We start from the raw sequence: 17,330 nt of genomic DNA on the forward strand, positions 1-17,330 counted from the left end.
GCATGCTGAAACTTTGAAAACTTTGCTAAGTTTCATCTCTGATTGATTGTGTACATAATCCTTTAGACATAAACTGTTGACCAAGTCTGGGACTAAGATTGGATTCAGCTGCACCCAAGCTCCTCTGAGAAGGAGTTTGGAGAGCAAGGGAGTCCACTCTGAACCTCATGACTCAATGGGAGGGTCTCCTTGACAATTTTGTCTGACCCTTCCCTCCATGCAGTAAATAACCRAGCGTACCTTGCCATTGAATCTTGTTAAACCACTGTCTTATTTACCATTGAAGTTTGTTAAATCACTATCTTATTGAGAGAAAACATATTGCTGCTTCTCTCTTATGAGTGAAGTGCATCACTCATCTGTGACACTGCCTGTCCTTAATGTCCTGAACTACTATGTAACCCTGGAAAACTTTCTCACCTTATTGTTCATCATCTTTTCCAGAGAGATCTTCCAAACTGGTCAGAAAAAGTAAAAAAAAGTCAGAAAGAGTAAAAAAATATTTCTTGGAGATGATGTGGCAAATCTTTGGAAAGGATTCTGTTTTGGTGAGGAAGCATTTGTGAGAGGCCCTCCAAACTTGTTTTCGCACATAGAAAAATGTGAAACTGGGAAAAGAAAGAGAGGAGCCTTCAAGCAGAAGACAAAATTAGGGCAATGAAGAGGTTAGGAAAACATAGGAGGGGACAAAGTCAGAGGTGCAGATTAAGTCAAATGTTTGAGTGTAAGAGCCCAGAGCTTGTTCTTGCTACTCGGTGCAACAGGAAGGTAGTGGACCGTAAGAGATTGATGGAAAGGCAAAACAAATAGTATACTGAAATCTCTGGTGGTAGTACCATGCTGAGTGTCTCAGAAGGGGAAAAAGAGAGGGCACCTATCCATAAGAGCAGGAAAGAAGCAGTTGCAACACATATAAAGCAGAAATGGAGAAACGATTCTTCAGTGGGGCTCACTCAGCATTTCTGGAAAGTATAAGATCAGGTTCTTGGTTCTTCCAATCACTGTGCTGAAGTCTCCACTGGCTAAAATGTCCCATTTTGGGTTGTTTCGCTGGATTCTGATACAGACCTTTATAGGTGAGTCTCTACCTGCTTTTCTGTGTGCTTGCTCAGAAAATAAAAATTTCCTAATGCTAAAAACAGTAGTGCTTGTGTTGCCTGTGTATGTATACAGCTCAGTGAAAAAGGTTGTAGTTGTATACAGAACTCCAAAAACATTTAAACTTATTAATACTGATCAAAAATATTTTTTAGTTATTAAAAACATATATGGCTTTCTCTGTGTATAGGTTTGATTAGTTCCCCTTGTTCCCCCAAATTATCTAATTTCTTTACCATTGTTAAATGCGTGCTACTGACTTTGCTTCTCCATCTGTCTCTTCACCATAATACAGTGCTGACACAGCCCAAGTCAGGGAATTGAAATATTGACAGAGTAATGAATGTGTGTATGTGTTAAAGAAAGGAATTTCTGAAGGTCTAAGGGCTGTCTGCCGCTATGAATAGAGTATGTCAAGGGAGAGCACGTTTCAAAGTTCCCCTCTTTCTATTCCCAAAATGTTCAGTGTTTGCCCTTTTAAAATCTGTTTCCTAAAAGAGATACAAGTCAAAGAAGAGTAACTTGGGAGACTGGGTCCTGGCCAGCACTTATAAGCATGGTTGACATTAGCTGCATTTCTGTGTCTGCATTTAGGCATCAGTAGTGGACTTTCAAATTTGCCTATGCAGCTCAAGAAGATGATTTCACCCACTTTCAGTGGGGCCTGATGAGCTCCTAATGGGAACTCTGCTCTTAAATCACTTAGGCATTTCAAGAAATTTCATCTTAGATGACTAGTTATTATATTTAATCAGCCAACCTCTAACACGATGAAATATCAAGTATAATATTTACAGCAACTGCAATGTTCTTAAATCAGTCTGAAAAGTAATGGAAATGGTATTGATGGAATACACTGAGGGACAAGAGGTGGTTCATGCCCCATTGAGATCTATGAGACAAGTTAACACAACCCCAGCCTACACCGGTGTCTGCTGCATAAGCAGAGCTTCACAGTCACTTTGCTGTAGTCCAGGGAATTCTATAATATTTTTGGTCCATTGCTGGACCCAGTAGAAGGAGCAGGAGGGCTCTTTTCTCACTGTATTTTCATCCTCAAAATAAATCAAAGGTACTTGTCTCCATTTAATCTTATTTCAAAAACATTCTTATATGCAGAGCTCTTGGAGGGTGAGACTGACTTTTTATTACCTTTCTCTCTTTAATCCAGCTCATTGCTGGGAATGGGTAGTCTTGGGACTCCAGAAAACAGCACAGTGGGCAGTTAAAGGCTGCTTTGCTATTTATCAGTGATTTTTCTCTGCAATTTCATAAGTAACAGAAGCTTTAAGGAAAAATACAAAAGATAGGATTGGTAGGGAAAAGATGTCAAGTATCTTCTACAAAAAAGAAAATTATTCCAGACACAGTTCAAGAAAAAAATGTTCTCTTTCAATTACCGTTCTTGACTGGAGGATGTGTGTCTTTGTCCATGCAACGACTAGTCTACAAGAGGCAGTTACTCCAATAGTTACTTTTCTAATACTTGCATTATGTACTTATAATCCAACCTCACTGACTTGAGCGGGACTGCCCAGGCATAGCTGATGCCTTGGGTCAAAATTGGATGCCCAGGAGGGTCACAGCCAAGGACAAGATGTCACAATATAAAGGTCCCAGGAACTTCTTTCTTAATTTCAAAGGCATCTGAATTCAGTCTTATTTGCTATTTCTTTTGGAAAATGCCTCTGTGGATGAGGCTGCAGCTGATAGGGAAGTTATTTAGCCCTTGCAGAGATTTTTACTGTTGAAGCAAGACTGTCGCAGTATCTAAGCTCTCACTACTAACCTGCAGTGAAGGCAGATGTTAGGAACATTACTTCTGCATAAATTAAGAGGATTTGAAACTGCAAAAACTATAATTTTCCCATCAGTACTGCTAGGAAACTGCATTGGAGACACTCTGGTGCCTTATGCCTTCCTTCTTCTTTTTATTATTCTTTGTTTAATAAACTCAGCTCTCTGTTTCTTTCAAAGAGGAGAGAAGGTAAATTTTTATTTGTTAAACAGTTGTCTAATAAACAGTGGAGAAATGATGAAATGGAATTGATGAAATGAATGAAATTCCTCAAATAACAGTTACCTTAACTCCAAGAACAGTTCATGCTGGCCTTGTTTTTATACACTTCATTTTTGGGGTGACTTGAAAATATGTGTTGGCCCTTTCCAGTGACTAATTTTCTGCTCATCTGTGGAAATTTTCAAGGTTGATGGGAGGAATTGTTTTGCTCTGACATCACAGAAAGAGGGCTGAATGCTCTCTTTGGCTGCAACATGGCAAATGAACCCACCCTTCCCAAGAAGTAAAACAGACAGCCATCTTGTAAAGCCTTAATGCTTCATTTCAGTACAAAAGCTTCTGCCTTTCACACCATATTGGATATTGCTTTGTCTCTTCCACTCTTTTAGCATTTGGAGTTATGGAAACCTGAACTGGCTGGCTTATCTTGACAACGGGATAAGCAATAATGAAGCTAAAATGTCATCCCAATAACAAGTCATGAGGCAGAATGCCACAGACAAAAATCTCACCTGAGRAATGGTCCGTTAAAGACAAAACAGACATAGACACTGTTGGAAGCACCTCTGTTTGCTACCTGGGAGTCATGCCAAAAAGAAAAGGCATTCAAAAAGCTGGCAAAATAGACCTGTTGAGCAAACCAGAGTCAAAGCTGGTGATAATAGCAGCAACTGTGGTGACTTCTCATTGGCGTAAGCAAACCGACCGTGAGACATTAGAATGGTGGGATTATCCTCTTGCTGCAATAGGGGACCGGATCTGGGTGTTCCCCCAGGTCCCTCAGTTCCTGCTTTGCCATATGTCAATGGTAACATGGGGGAAGGTGGAAGGACTGACATAGACAAAGATAAAAGCAGACCAGAAGAGATTTGTTCCCGTATGTGAATGTTTCTTTTTAGTATGGTGCCCTTCATGAGGAATAAATCCCTTTTAGGCCTAATCTGGGGATTGCATGGACAGTTAAGAGGGAATGACATGTAACAAAGATTCAACCAGATGCTAAGATGGGTATTGCCTGTAAACACAAAGTAAAGTTYATCATGAAGAGTAAGAGCACAAAGAAAATGTGAATTTGCTCTTTTTTACACCAGTGTAATGCTAGTAACTAAAGCTTGTGTGAATACTGTGCTCTGCAAGGCATGGACCAATCTGTTACTTGGACAGTTGGCTGGGCTTGCTCAGAAATACAAGGAGCAGCACACTTTCCCAGAATAGGTTCACATAGACGGATCCCACTGCTCTGCCAGCATAAGCTGGCTCTGATCTAGGAGAGCTTTTAATGGGGATTTTAATGTGTGTTTGGTCTCACTTGCCTCCTACAGGCCAAGCAGATACGGATTAAGGTCAGTCTTTCTCTTCCTCCCATGTTGTGTTGCGTAGGTAGAGTCATGCATCTGTTAGCTGCCAAAATTCCTCACTCTTCTTTCTTTGTTCTTCCTTGACAGCACACACCATATCCGACACTGTTGTTAGAGGAGAAACAGGGCGATCTGTTACATTACCTTGCTTCTACCAGGTAGCAAGACAGAGAGACATCTCAGATATGTGCTGGGGCAAGGGCATGTGCCCAAATTCAAAATGTAGTAACAAAATTTTGCACACCACTGGGAATAGGGTGACATTCAGAAAATCTCAGAGATACAGTCTTCAGGGCTATGTTTCCTATGGAGATGTGTCTCTCACAATAAAGGAAGTGAAGGAAGAAGATGCAGGTGTATACTGCTGCCGCATAGAAATCCCTGGCTGGTTCAATGACATCAAACTGAACATGAAGCTGGAGGTGGTCAGAGGTGAGGTTTTCAGCTTTTTCTGTATAGTCAACATTTAGAAACCTGTCACTGGGTATGAGTTTAAAATCTGGGTGTAGCTTTTTGCCAAAAAAACATTTTTACTGAAAAATGTAGGTTTAAGGGACGGTCAAAACTGGTTGCAAATTTGAGTCAAATTCGATAAGSAATTTTGATGAGAAAATAACTTTTGCTTTTTTCTCTTTTCAAAGGAAAGATTTAATTGCTCATTTTGAAAGTACATTTGAGTTTTTAAACAACTATGTAATTGAAAAAAGGGATTTAGCATTAAAAAAAAGCCCTTGGAATGAAACTCAGTATTTTGTTTTGGGTTCAACCTGGCAAGTTTTCCAGCCCAAGATTTTTATTTTGTTTGTTTCATAAGGAGACCCACATTTTTATAAATTCTATCTTGGAGTCTCAAAGGACTTTTTCCTTTTCCCATTATTTTGCAGAGCTGCAGGGTAAACTAAGGGTCTTGCAAAGCAGAGAGGAGGTTGAAAAGCATTGCAAAGCACAGAAAAAAGATTCACCTTCCATATAGCAGAAAGAAATTTATTTCACGGGTGCAACTGGTGCTGATTTATACAGAAGTCTGTGTATGCCTGCTATAAACAATATAACAGGAGAGTGGGGCAAAAATACTGCAGTGCCTTTCTATGACAGTGTTGAAGGCAACAGAGCTCAAAAAAAGGAGCTGGTTGAAAAATCAGCAAAAAGCTCTTGGCTGAAAATTGGGATTTTTTTATTTAGAACATGTGTGCAACTCCCTGCCTTCCTTAGTTTTTTTTTATGGGAACAGTGAAGAGTAAAATCTCAAAGTTTGTAAGTTTTGAGGACTGGCCATAAAAGGTTCTGGCATTTCCTTTTCTGTGAGAGGGTCAAGGAGTGGATACTTTAAACATGCTGTTACTTAGGACTCATTTTTACTTGAAAAAAAATGGCCTTAAAAATCCCTGATCCTCAGATAAGCTGGGTTAGTTGAGGTCCGGGGTGGCTGATATCTGCTGACCATGCTCTGATTTAGTGTCTCCTCTTTCTTTGGCTGCTTTCCCTCAGCAACAACTCTGCCAGTGACAACCAGGCTTCAGACAACGGAGCTGACCGTGACTCCTTCAGGTATGAGAAGCAACCAGGAATAGTTGCTCCCCCCTCACCTAGGATGCAGCATGCTCCCAGAAAGTTTAGTTTTGACTTGTGGGAAGTGTACATCAGACCAAGATGCACACTTGTGTACTTGGGGATATTCCTGYTTACCTACTGTTCCTTTTATTTTTATTAGATGTGGAGAAAATGTAGGAAAGAAGAATGTCATAAAACAGACTTAGGGCAAAGTGTAATGTTCACATCTTCCCCGTGGTTTTCAACATCTACAAGGTTTTTGTTTTTCTGGATTTGTTTAGTTGTAGTGCTAAGGAGCCTGAATCTCTTTCCTACTCCAGTGTAAATTCACATTGCTACAGTTGCATGTGTACAAGCTACCTGTGCCCTGTCCATATCTTTAACAAAATTCAAGCACCTGAAGTTAAAGGGGTTTTCATTTTCTTTTCCTGCATTTCAGATCACGCTCTTTGGCAAGCGATGGCTGGTAGTTAATGATGTTATCGTGACACTACCATGTTAGAAAAAAAGAGAGAGATTGACTGATTATACTAATACTGGGGCTGGGACAGTGGACAGCAGGCTAAACATGAATATGAAACTGTCCTAACCAGTGGGAAAATGTGATACATAATGTTTCACATCTACCAAATGCAAGGTCGTATTCCCAAAGCAGAATATCTCTAATAAAGAATGTGTAATAGGAAAACAGGAATATACTGCTGCTGCCCAGTTTTCTTATTAAATAAAGCAAAATCTTAAGCTTCAGGTTGAAAAAGATTAATGAAGGATCCTTCTCTGTATGGTATGTGGAGAGATCTGCCCAGTTGTCATGAGGCAGCTGATTAGAACTGAGAAACTTAGGGGAGATTAGGTTATTCACTGAAAAGGTACTCTGGAAAGTTTGAAAAAGCAAAACCAGAAACCTGGGAGCTGGTCTCATTGGGATTCGTTTTCTGCTAATTAGGCAACCATTTAAAATAGCTAGTCTCCCACCTTTATTCACAGTAGTTTAGTGAATAGATTATTTTCATTCATTTCTAGTTTGGTTTTCCTCAAGTTCAGTTGTGAATGTTCTGACCTAGCTGTTCTCTTGGTTATGGCTTTTCATGCAGCACCTCCAATGATGACGACAACCATGACAAAGCCTCCCATTTCCCCCCAGAATTTTAGAAAAACAACTTCTGTTCCCCAAGCAACCTCTGATCTTCAAGCAACAGTTATGGCAGAGACTGCTGTCCTCCTGACAACTGTCAGTCCCCCAGAAAYAACCACCACCGAAATAATTGTTCCTCCGATACTTGTTGACCCACCAACAACCACTGAGTGTCCAGCAGTAATTACGTTGGAGACCTTTGCTCCCCCAACATTCACTATGACAGAAAATGACACTTTTCCAGAAACTGTGGTGACAACTAGTGCTCCCATAGATTTTTCAACTGATTTTCAAACAGCTGATATGATGACTGAAGATTATTACGTGTTCGGTTCAACAGGATTTGTCATTGTTCCTGAAGGTACAAAGAGTAACCAGAACCAAACCTTCCTTTTATCTATGTAACATAGATGGTCTGTGTTAGCCTGATTCTTGCATTACAGAARTTTTCCAGATAGATATCATTGTAGCTGAGAGGTTTTCTTCTGGATAACTATACATTTTTCTCAGTGGATTTAAGGAAATATAGATCAAATGTTGCAGACGATGTCAAAAGGGGGGAATGGCCAAGATGCTGGAGGGTAGGGCTTCCATTCAGAGGGGTTTCTTCAGGCTGGAGAAATAGGCTGACAGAAAACTCGTGCAGTGCAACAGAAATAAATGTCAAGTTCTGCACCTGGGATGGATTAACCCCATGCACCAGAACAGGTCATGGCTGACTGGATAGAAAACAGCTTTGCAGCCAGGGATCTGGGAATTTTGGTGGACAAGTTTAGTATGGAAATGAAGGTCATCTTCATCCTGAGCCACACTAGCAAGACTGTAGGTAGTGGATCAAGGGAAATGATCATTTCCCTCTATTAGGACTCTTGGGGCCACATCTGGAGTAACRTGTTGTGTTGGACCCTCCATACAAGAAAAGTTGTGACAAACTGGAGAGAGTCCAGCAGAGGGCTGTTAAGATGGTCAGGGTGCTGGACTGGGTCAGCCTGGAGAAGAGGATGCAAAGGAAGGTTTTAGTTTTATTGCTGTCTTCAACTTTCTGATGGGGGTTATAAAGACATAGCCAGACTCTTCTTGGAAGTACACAGTGAAAGGATGAGAGGCAACACACCCAAGCTGCAGCAAGGGAAATTCTGACTAGATATAAGGAAAAAATCTTCACAGTGAAGGTCATTAAGATCTGAGACAGGAGCCAAGAGAGGCTGTAGAATACCCATTCTTGGAGATATTCAAATGGACAAAGCCTTGAGCAACCTGATCTGACTTCAGAGTTAGAATTGACTTCAATGTCAGCCCTGTTCTGAGCAGTGGGTTAGACCAGATGACTCCAGATGTCCCTTTAAGCCTAAATTATTCTATGACCCTGTGATAAATTGAATGGTGGGTATGTTTATATAGTAGAGAAAGGCCAATTTTATATGTCATTGGAGTTTTTCAAAATTAGGAAAGTTTTATCTTTGTTTAGTTTTGGTATTTATGAGCCAAATCTCTTCATCTAGAGCAGCACCATTTGTTTCATTCTYCAAGGAAGTTAATTCTAGGAGTTAATTCTGTAGGTTTCACTACCCTCAGATCTAGTCCAAACCAGAAACAACAGACCTGTCTTTTTGTCATGTCTTTAACTGTCTGCATTCAAGAACAATTTCAAGTTTCCCTTCCCTTTACTCTGTTCTTTCAGGGACCATTGCAGTGTGAATGTTCATACCACTTTAAGCTAAGTGTGTTTTTTAGAGTGTGAGGCTGCCAGTGAATAGGATTGGACAAAAAGGGCAGTGAAACAGAGGTCCGTTAAACTCTGCGTTAATTTTTGCCTTAATTTGGGAAAGGCAATTGAAAAGGTCTATTGAAAAGGTCAGTTAAGAGCATGTTCTGCTTGATCAATAAAGTCAATGAGAATTCAATACAYGCTTAAAATTGAATGCTTAAATGTCTTCCCAAATGAAGGCTGCTGTTATTATTATTATTTAGCTGGTAGCAGTGACATATTATATTCCTCATCATCTTTATCCTAGGTTGCTGCTTTATTCACATTAGTGACTTTTCTACAGATTGATGTCTGCACACAAGGCTGGGTTTTGTACCTTTTGGGGGTCTTATATCACTTGAAGCTCTTTCTGACCTGAATGTTTTAGGACAACTTTTCAGTAACATCTCTAGTCTTCCAGCCATAACCATGTGCCACAGTTAAACCTGGCAACAATAAATTACATCCACAGCTAAACTGTTTAAATGTCTAGCTGCTGAACATGCTAATAAAGTAYATCAGTTATGTGAGTAGGACGATCTGCAGACATTACAACTCAGGTGCAAGTTTTCATCTCTTGCTTATCTGACGATGCAAAATTGTGCTAGCAATTCTGAACACCATATGAAGACCCCCTAAGCAGTGATCTTTATGGGCATTACTTTTTACTTCATTTCAGTGACTACTGAATTCCCAAGTACACTTCCAAGTTCAGAGGGAATTGAAAATGCAGACACTTCTCTCATTACAGAAGATGGGCTAATTGCAGGTGAGTATGATAATGTTGCAAGCTCAGAAGTTGCAAAAAGTTGCATATTCAGAGAAATGAAGAAATTGTCATAAACAAAAGTATTGATCACCCTAAAGAGTGTAGCAAATGTTTACTGATAGTTATTCATTATATCTGGATGCAAGAGCTATCTGGGGTCCACAGAGAAGTTGTCTGAAATCAAGATGAAGCAATAGAGGAGAAACATGTATTTTCAAGTACCCCAGAGGAAATAGATTTTCAGTCGCTCACTACTGTCGGATATTTCAATCTGAGTGAAGTTAAGAGTTGTTCTTTGCCTCAGTCCAAACTTCAATTCTCAGATACATGATTTGTCATCACTCTGAATTCATTGTGGTTTCCATTTAATATCCCCCCTGACTGCAGTGGGCTTTGAATCTTGCTCAGCATATTCAGCTATGTGGCCTGTGGGCTCAGTTCTTCAGTGCCCAACATGTGTCCTTGGTCATGATGGAAAGCAGCAGGCAATTACCACAGCTATCAGTTATTCCTTCAAGATAAAAGTAATTGGGATGCAAAATCTTACCATATCTGATAAACAAACTTAATGTAAGTTTGCCTGCTCTAGATTCCTGTTTCAGTCTTGCTGAGTTTCCATGGGAACTCCTGATGCAATATTAGCCTGAATATGGGCTCTTAGTTTCTAATCAAATACCACTAAATTCTTTCACCTACTGCACATGATGGTACAGTGGAGGTGATCTCAGGGATCCTCATCTGTGGTTTTAAGAGACTTTAAACAAATAACGAAAGAAACTGCCAGAAATATTGTTCTGTTTTTACTGAAGAGATGAAGACAACAAGGTGTTGAGGAAGGCATTTTCTCTGTCAAGTGTAAATGACAAATGGCCTGTATTATTCAGGTCTGATAACCTGCCTACCAGTTGCCTGCAAATGAGGACTTAAAAAAACCGAAAGCTAAAATTCAAGCATGACACATCAGTAATTTGCTGCTTTTAGTTTCAGCTAGTGCCAAAAGTCTCCTGTGCTCCTAAGACAAAGTATTAAAGTATTCTATATGGTTTTTTGCAGGTCTTGTTTTGATAGTTCTGGAGACTTGCAGGGGAAACAGGGTTTAGGAAACTGTTCTTTAATGCCCCTGGACAGGGCTCACAGAAGAGACTTCATAACTGATCTTGTGAGCATCTGTGAGCATTTCTCTCCGCTCAGTCTCATTTCTCTTCTTTGAGTTGTGAACCTCATTTTATACATTAGCTAAGTTGTCTCGCATTTCATACCACAAGGTGATTCTTTGCTCCTGCAGCTACCAGACTCCTCTCCTGTTTGCTCGCAGAGCCCTGCCGGGCACCCTCATGCTCACTAAAGACTTACTCAGAGCCACTCTGGTGATTTGTTCTCCTCCCTTCATGCCTGGTTTCTGAAATGTCTCGCATGTGGGATGAGAATGAAGCATTTCTTCCTTTTTAGAATCATCCTTTGAACACATCCCAATTTGTCATTTTGGAAAATCTTGTACTTCAGTGACCCTCCCCCCTCCACTTATCAATGCAAGTTACAGGAGGGTGAACGGACATGCGCATGCGTACAAACCCCTGGCAGAAGACTGTGTGACAGGTAAGGAGAGCACAGCACTGAGGCTAGGTATAGTGATGCCAGTCGCTCTTATGGCCCCAACAAGAAACTGTGGAGCATGCAGAGCTAGCTCTAGGCATGAGGCACCCATGGCCTATGTTTTACACAGGGCCTTACGCTCTAGGCACTGGAAGCCTCTTTACTCTAGCAGGGAACGGAGCATCAGCTGCACAACGGCACATGCACAGCAGTCTCTTTGCATGCACATGGCTGGTCTGGTTGTCCTGGGGTAGCACCACATGTAACAGGCATAGGCAAAGAGTCTGTCTGGGGCACATGCAACACATCTGGATGTGCTCTGTGTGACCAGTAGGTCTGGCTAYGTGGCAGAGAAAAGACCATGCATGACCCACTTCAGCAGGACTTGAGAAGCAGAAGTTTATTGTACTTTGCTGGAAAGTAGGACCAGATCCAACAGGCAACAGAAATACTTATGCTAATCTCCTTCTCTGAATCATCTGCCTGTCTTTCCTTGACTGTAGGGGGAGCATAAGGACACCACCCAGCCAAGGTGGAGAACAACCGTATTCTGTCATCGTCAAATAGGGAGTTTGGGAAAGGGTCTTAGTGCTGGGATTCTTGGGGCAACTTAAATTGTCACTGTGGTCTATAAAGAGTAACCACAGATCGAATAACAGCAAACAACATACCACACTTACGTGAGTCATCATTTGCTCCCACCCATGCAAAAATTTGTGATGTGTTATTTCCAAGGCCAAACTCCCATAATATGAGAAAATACTGCAGGGTAATTGAGTACTACCCAGCAACAGCAATAAGCCAAGTTACATTCTTGACTTAGTATCCTTTTTCTCTGTGAAATAATGCATTCAACAGATTAACATCTCTGTTAAAACAAATTTCAGCCTTATCATAATGTAACAGAAAGCTAGCTTGTGGCTGATCTCCGTACTGATGTTAGCACAGTGGCTGGGAGAGAAACACAGGACTGAAACAGCCCTTCACTTCTAAGCACAATTCTTATACTCAGGATGCAGAAGTCTCAGACTAGCCATTATCCCCATATACTTAGGCACATGCATTCCTTTTGCTGCAGATAAATTCTATGATCCTTTGGGGAACAAATTCTAGTTCTGAAGGGGCTGTACTTTAACAAACATGTCATTATTTTTAAGGTCAGGAGATACAAGTGGGATTCTACCAAGCATTAAATATTCCTGCATGAGCATCACATGACAGGAAAGTTTCTGAACTAGTGAAAAGCTGAGTGAGAGATTAGAAAAGAAGGCTGCCAGACCCATTGAAGAGTTCTATGGAGGGGGCCCTGTTTGTAGTCAGTAAAGGTGGACTATAAGTCAAGCCCAGACAGAATCTGGTCCTTTTTTATTAGATACCATAACAGTGAAATTTGCAGTGTATTTTTTAATGATATTTGCATTCCCTGTTAAATAAAAAGGGGAGAATGGTTGCATGGGGATCAGAATACAATATGTTATCTGAAAACAAAGAAAAACTTGCTCCACTAAGAGGTGCTCAGTATACACATAAGCTTATCTTCTTTTTGTGTGTGTGTGTAGCAAATTAATTAGTTCTATTTAGCCCTACAATTAAGTTTAATCTGCATCACAAATCTGAACAGCAAATACTGATGCTATCTTGGTCACCAGACCCATTGGAATTTTTCTGAATGGACAGTTATTTGTAAGCAGTTCCTGAGGGGACAGTAATTTCTTCAACTCTTCTAACAAGATTATTAGTGAGCATCTGATCATACCCATCACCCTGCAACATTCTGGGGGTCTCACATATTTAATATTTCCTTTAGCTGTGGTCTCAGGCACATTAAGTCTGTTACACAGGCCCAGGCAAATATGACTCATTTAGTCCCCAGTACATTTTGCTAGTATGGAGGCTCTGAAGTTGTTCTCTTATTGAACCCTTGAAACCACTACTCCTCACAATCTTTCTATGCATTACAGTATGACCTAGAACAAGATGTGAGCTGAGGTTTCAATTTGCTAAGCTGAGTGACTCCTGAGTTTTTAAGATGCTGCTAAGCATTGGGCACTTCCTGTGATGGTCCAAGAGCTCCAAATACTTAAATATTTCATCACCTTGTAGTAGAAGGTCACAACAAACCAAGGGCAAGACTATCACCCTGTTGTGACTTTAATTTCACTAGCAAAAGTAAGATAGTAGGATCACAGGATAATAATAGAAAAGTTAGCTGCAAGAGTTCTTGAGCATTCATTTAGTTCATCCCCATATGCAAAGCTTGGTAAACTAGAACTGAATTATTCTTAATACCCTAAGACAGACAGAAAGAAATGCATCATCTTCATAGAGCTGTCTTAGATCTGTGGAAAATTATCTGAACCTGCAGATATGACCTGTGATTCTCAATAATAATGTGTGATCACACATAACTGACCACGATCAGACTGAGGAGATTCCTTCACTTAGCCTTGTATTTTTTTTACTATGTTCTCTACCACATCTTGGCGTGCTTACAGAAATGAAAACTCTCTCACAGGAGCCAAGTTTCTTCTGTCATTCTTCATGGGCTGTCCCTGGGAAGCTTCCTCTTTCCTTGATAAAGACTGACATTTCCTGATGAATGCCTGATATACAATTTTTGTCTAAAACAGATTGTTCACTACTGGTTGGTGGCAAGGTGCTTTATTTCTCCTACACAGTGCCAGACTTTGCCCTCCTTGTTCACTGAGAGTTCATTATCCTGCCATTAATGTGATGATAACCGTAGTGACCCTCAGTGTTCTGCATTCACTCAGCTGACTGTGCCAGTAATAATTATTTCAATTTCTTTTGTTTTCAGATATTTCAGGAAGTTCAAACAGCAAGGCTAAGAAAAATGATGATTATCAGGTAAAACTTCCTCCAAGTTTTAAAAATGTTTGGTTAACTAGAAGCCAGAAGGACAGCAGGACTTGCTAGTGATTTTTAATGCATTCATGCTAAATGGACAGTGTTTGCAAACTAGTAGCTTGAATTTTTATTTAGAAACTCAGGAAGAGTTTTATTCAGAATGGTTTATTTAGTTTTATTTAGAAACTCCTTAAGAAGCTCATGTTAGGTGCGATAAATCTAGGCCCAAATGCTTCAGAGCCAGACGTATTAAATATTTAACCAGTAATTCATTTTGCTTATCTTCTCCTGATATGTCTTCTCCGTACTTTGCACACACAAGCTCAGAAAAGTGTTGCAAATGCCAGCTCATGGCGGATATTTCAGAGCTTTTAGCCACTAGGGCAACCCAGACCTGCATGAGTAGGTCTGAAGTAAAGCATGCTTTTAAAGCCTTTTCAGTTTTCTCTTCTCCTTTCCAGTTTCCAGCCTATGTTGTTCTCATCACCTGTTCCATAGTGGCATCCCTTCTTTTGATATTGATGCTCTCATCACTGTTATGGGAATGTAAGTATCCCTGAGCACATACTGTTTTAATGCTTCTAATGCAGGCTTATTACAGATGTCCTTCTGTATCTCTGGTTAATCTTTCCTGTCTTCAGGAATTCAGGACAGAGAACACTCTAAAGAGCAGTGCACTTCTTGACCCAGTTCTGCATGTCAGGCCACCTTAAAAGCTCACCTGTCCTTGTTACAGGTGACATCAGGGTCTGTCCAGGGACCCTTACTGTCATACGACGGCACTGCCAGGACAGATGGGCTATAGGAAGCTGGACTAGAGTGTGCGGGCCCTGCTTCTCCTCATCCTGATGTTTCAGTGCTGGCAGAAAGGCGGATGCAAACTCCTCGCTACCTGGTGCTGCTGGTTGTCAGGCCAGCACTATGGTCTGGAGAACTGCTAGGGTCCTCCATGCCATGGCCCCTGTGACAAGGTTCTGCTCATTTTGTGGGGGCACTGTCCTTGCTCCAGGGCTGTGTTACCACGGGGGGACCAGGGAGCCCTCAGAGCTGGTGGGGATGCAGCAGGAACCTGTGTGCTCCACTTGTTACAGGCCTGACTCATTTTGTTGGCACTTGTTTTATAGTAACGTAGCTCCACAGTTTCCTGGAATTGCTCCTTGTGGACATCAGTGTAACTTAAATCAGAATGAGATCCTTTGTTTCCTGCTTAGTCCACAGAAATTTTGCAATTTACTATGTTGTTTTCTGAATCCATTTGACTGATCCACTATGGATTTCTTTTGCCGTTGTGAAATTAACTTTATTTTGCTTCTAGGTAAACACTCAGGGAGGTTTATAATAAAAAGGTAATCCATTTTGTAATATCCTACTAACAATTCCAATTAATTCCAGCTAATTTTTCTTAGAGGCAGGAAGGTAYTTGCCACTGATCACAGTGGGTGTAGAATTGGCTTGTGGTTCTCATTACCCAAGTTGGGTTATGAGCTAATTTCAAACAACCCCATTTCAGAAAATCAAACAGTGCTTCCTGTAAAATGCTCACACAGAGTGACAAACAGACACCCAAAGCACTGGCGAGCTTGAACTACTGGTGCTTACTGTAATGTAGTGACCCCAGTTTAGGGAAATACTTGATCTATTTTATGCTTTGATCAAATACCAGGATGTGACTCTTCTGTCATCTACAATGGTATAAACCAAGATGATCGATGATTATTGTGATCAGATGGCAAATGTTTCCTTTCTTCTCATGATTGCTCAGGATGGCATCAGGGATTTGCATACAGTCCACTGTGGAGAGGCAATTCATGCTGATGCACAAAGAGAATTGGCCCCATGAAGGTTCCACTACAGCAGTGTGGCAAAACAAAACCTTCCACTATATGACAAATCCTGCAGTCCTCATGTGGCCACTACACACTGTCATATCCTCCTTGAGTCACACCACTGTATGTGAGGTAATTTGGAGACAGATATGAAGTATGTAAGTCTGATGGATCACCCACTGCAGGTGTTCCTAATAACTTCATGTCTTCTGGCTGATCTGGAAAAAAGGTTTTTCTCTAGACAGACCTCTGGATAGTCCAGTGAAGTACCTCCCCTCTGTCAATGACTAATAATTTTTCAACAGTAGATGTCTACCAGCTGCCCCACTGTGTACCCAGCTTAGGAGATAAGAATTGGGGGGCAAAAGGGGCTTTTTTCTGAATCCCATGCTGATCATCTCACAACTGTCAATATAAGAAGTGAACAGCCCTTTCATATGCTTTAGAATAATGTAAATAAGGTAAATATTTCACTGGTGTAAATAAGCAGGTATTGCACCATCAAAGTCAGTGAAGCCAGTAGTTTCTGGTCTCAATTTCCACAGGAATTTGCAAATGTTACAATTAGGAAAGGATGCTCTGAAGTAGCAATGCTTTTGTTTGCTCAATGCATAGAGATCTGTGTTTCTTACTACAGCTTTGGACCACCAGAAGATCGTGAAAAAGTTTTTAGCAGTGCTGAAGGAGAAAATGGCCTCTTCCTCCTGTGAACAGCCCCCATATCGTCTGCAGATGCCTTGGAAGAAAGTACGGCTACACTGTAAATAAAAAGGGGCTGTTTCATGCTGCATTGAGAAGGAAGGTTCATTTGTTATGAGCCTTCAAAATATCAATGGGTGTAAACCAAAGCCAGAGCCTGAACTGTGAAAATTTGAAATCRTGCAAAATTTGCCACATCACCTTTAAAACTCATTGCATAAAGAAGCTTCTTCTAGAATGTGCTGTATTCGTTATTCATAGCTGCTTTTGGAATCTGCTTTCTTATTAATACTGTGTTACAGAATTAAATTTGTTTTTCTTCATGTTTTACTAATGTTTTTGATTGAATACTGCCTATGCTGTGAGGAACAGGAGACAGGAGAAATAACAAGGAATGCTGCCTGATTTTGAAGTGCAAAAAAAAAGAAAAAAAAAGTCAGCAAATGCAAAGTTTCTTATTGCTTTTATATAATCAAGAAAAATATTAAGCCACAAGAATGCTGCAAGTATAAATCAAAAATGCAGATGGCTTAAGGGGTACCAGTGCTGCTTGTGATCCAGCATGTTTGAATGACCCTTGGAAACTCTTAATGAACTTATTATTGTACTGCTAGAAATGGCATTCTTTATGCCACATCCTAAGGCATTGAAACAGGAGTTGGTCAG

General features: G+C 40.6%; 1 protein-coding gene across 1 annotated transcript; it reads left to right on the plus strand.

Moving 5' to 3' along the window:
• The first annotated feature begins 1,027 nt into the window (after positions 1-1,027).
• On the plus strand, positions 1,028-16,776 carry LOC112964957 (T-cell immunoglobulin and mucin domain-containing protein 4-like). The gene is made up of 8 exons (XM_026063579.1): positions 1,028-1,076; positions 4,564-4,908; positions 7,122-7,523; positions 9,589-9,678; positions 14,090-14,139; positions 14,601-14,685; positions 15,455-15,485; positions 16,603-16,776. Exons 1-8 carry the CDS (start codon positions 1,028-1,030, stop codon positions 16,673-16,675), a joined length of 1,125 nt encoding a protein of 374 aa, XP_025919364.1. The 3' UTR covers positions 16,676-16,776.
• Positions 16,777-17,330: the final 554 nt, after the last annotated feature.

This window comes from Apteryx rowi, unplaced genomic scaffold (assembly GCF_003343035.1).
Source record: "Apteryx rowi isolate R43461 unplaced genomic scaffold, aptRow1 scaffold_2, whole genome shotgun sequence".
Classification (NCBI taxonomy): Eukaryota; Metazoa; Chordata; class Aves; order Apterygiformes; family Apterygidae; genus Apteryx; species Apteryx rowi.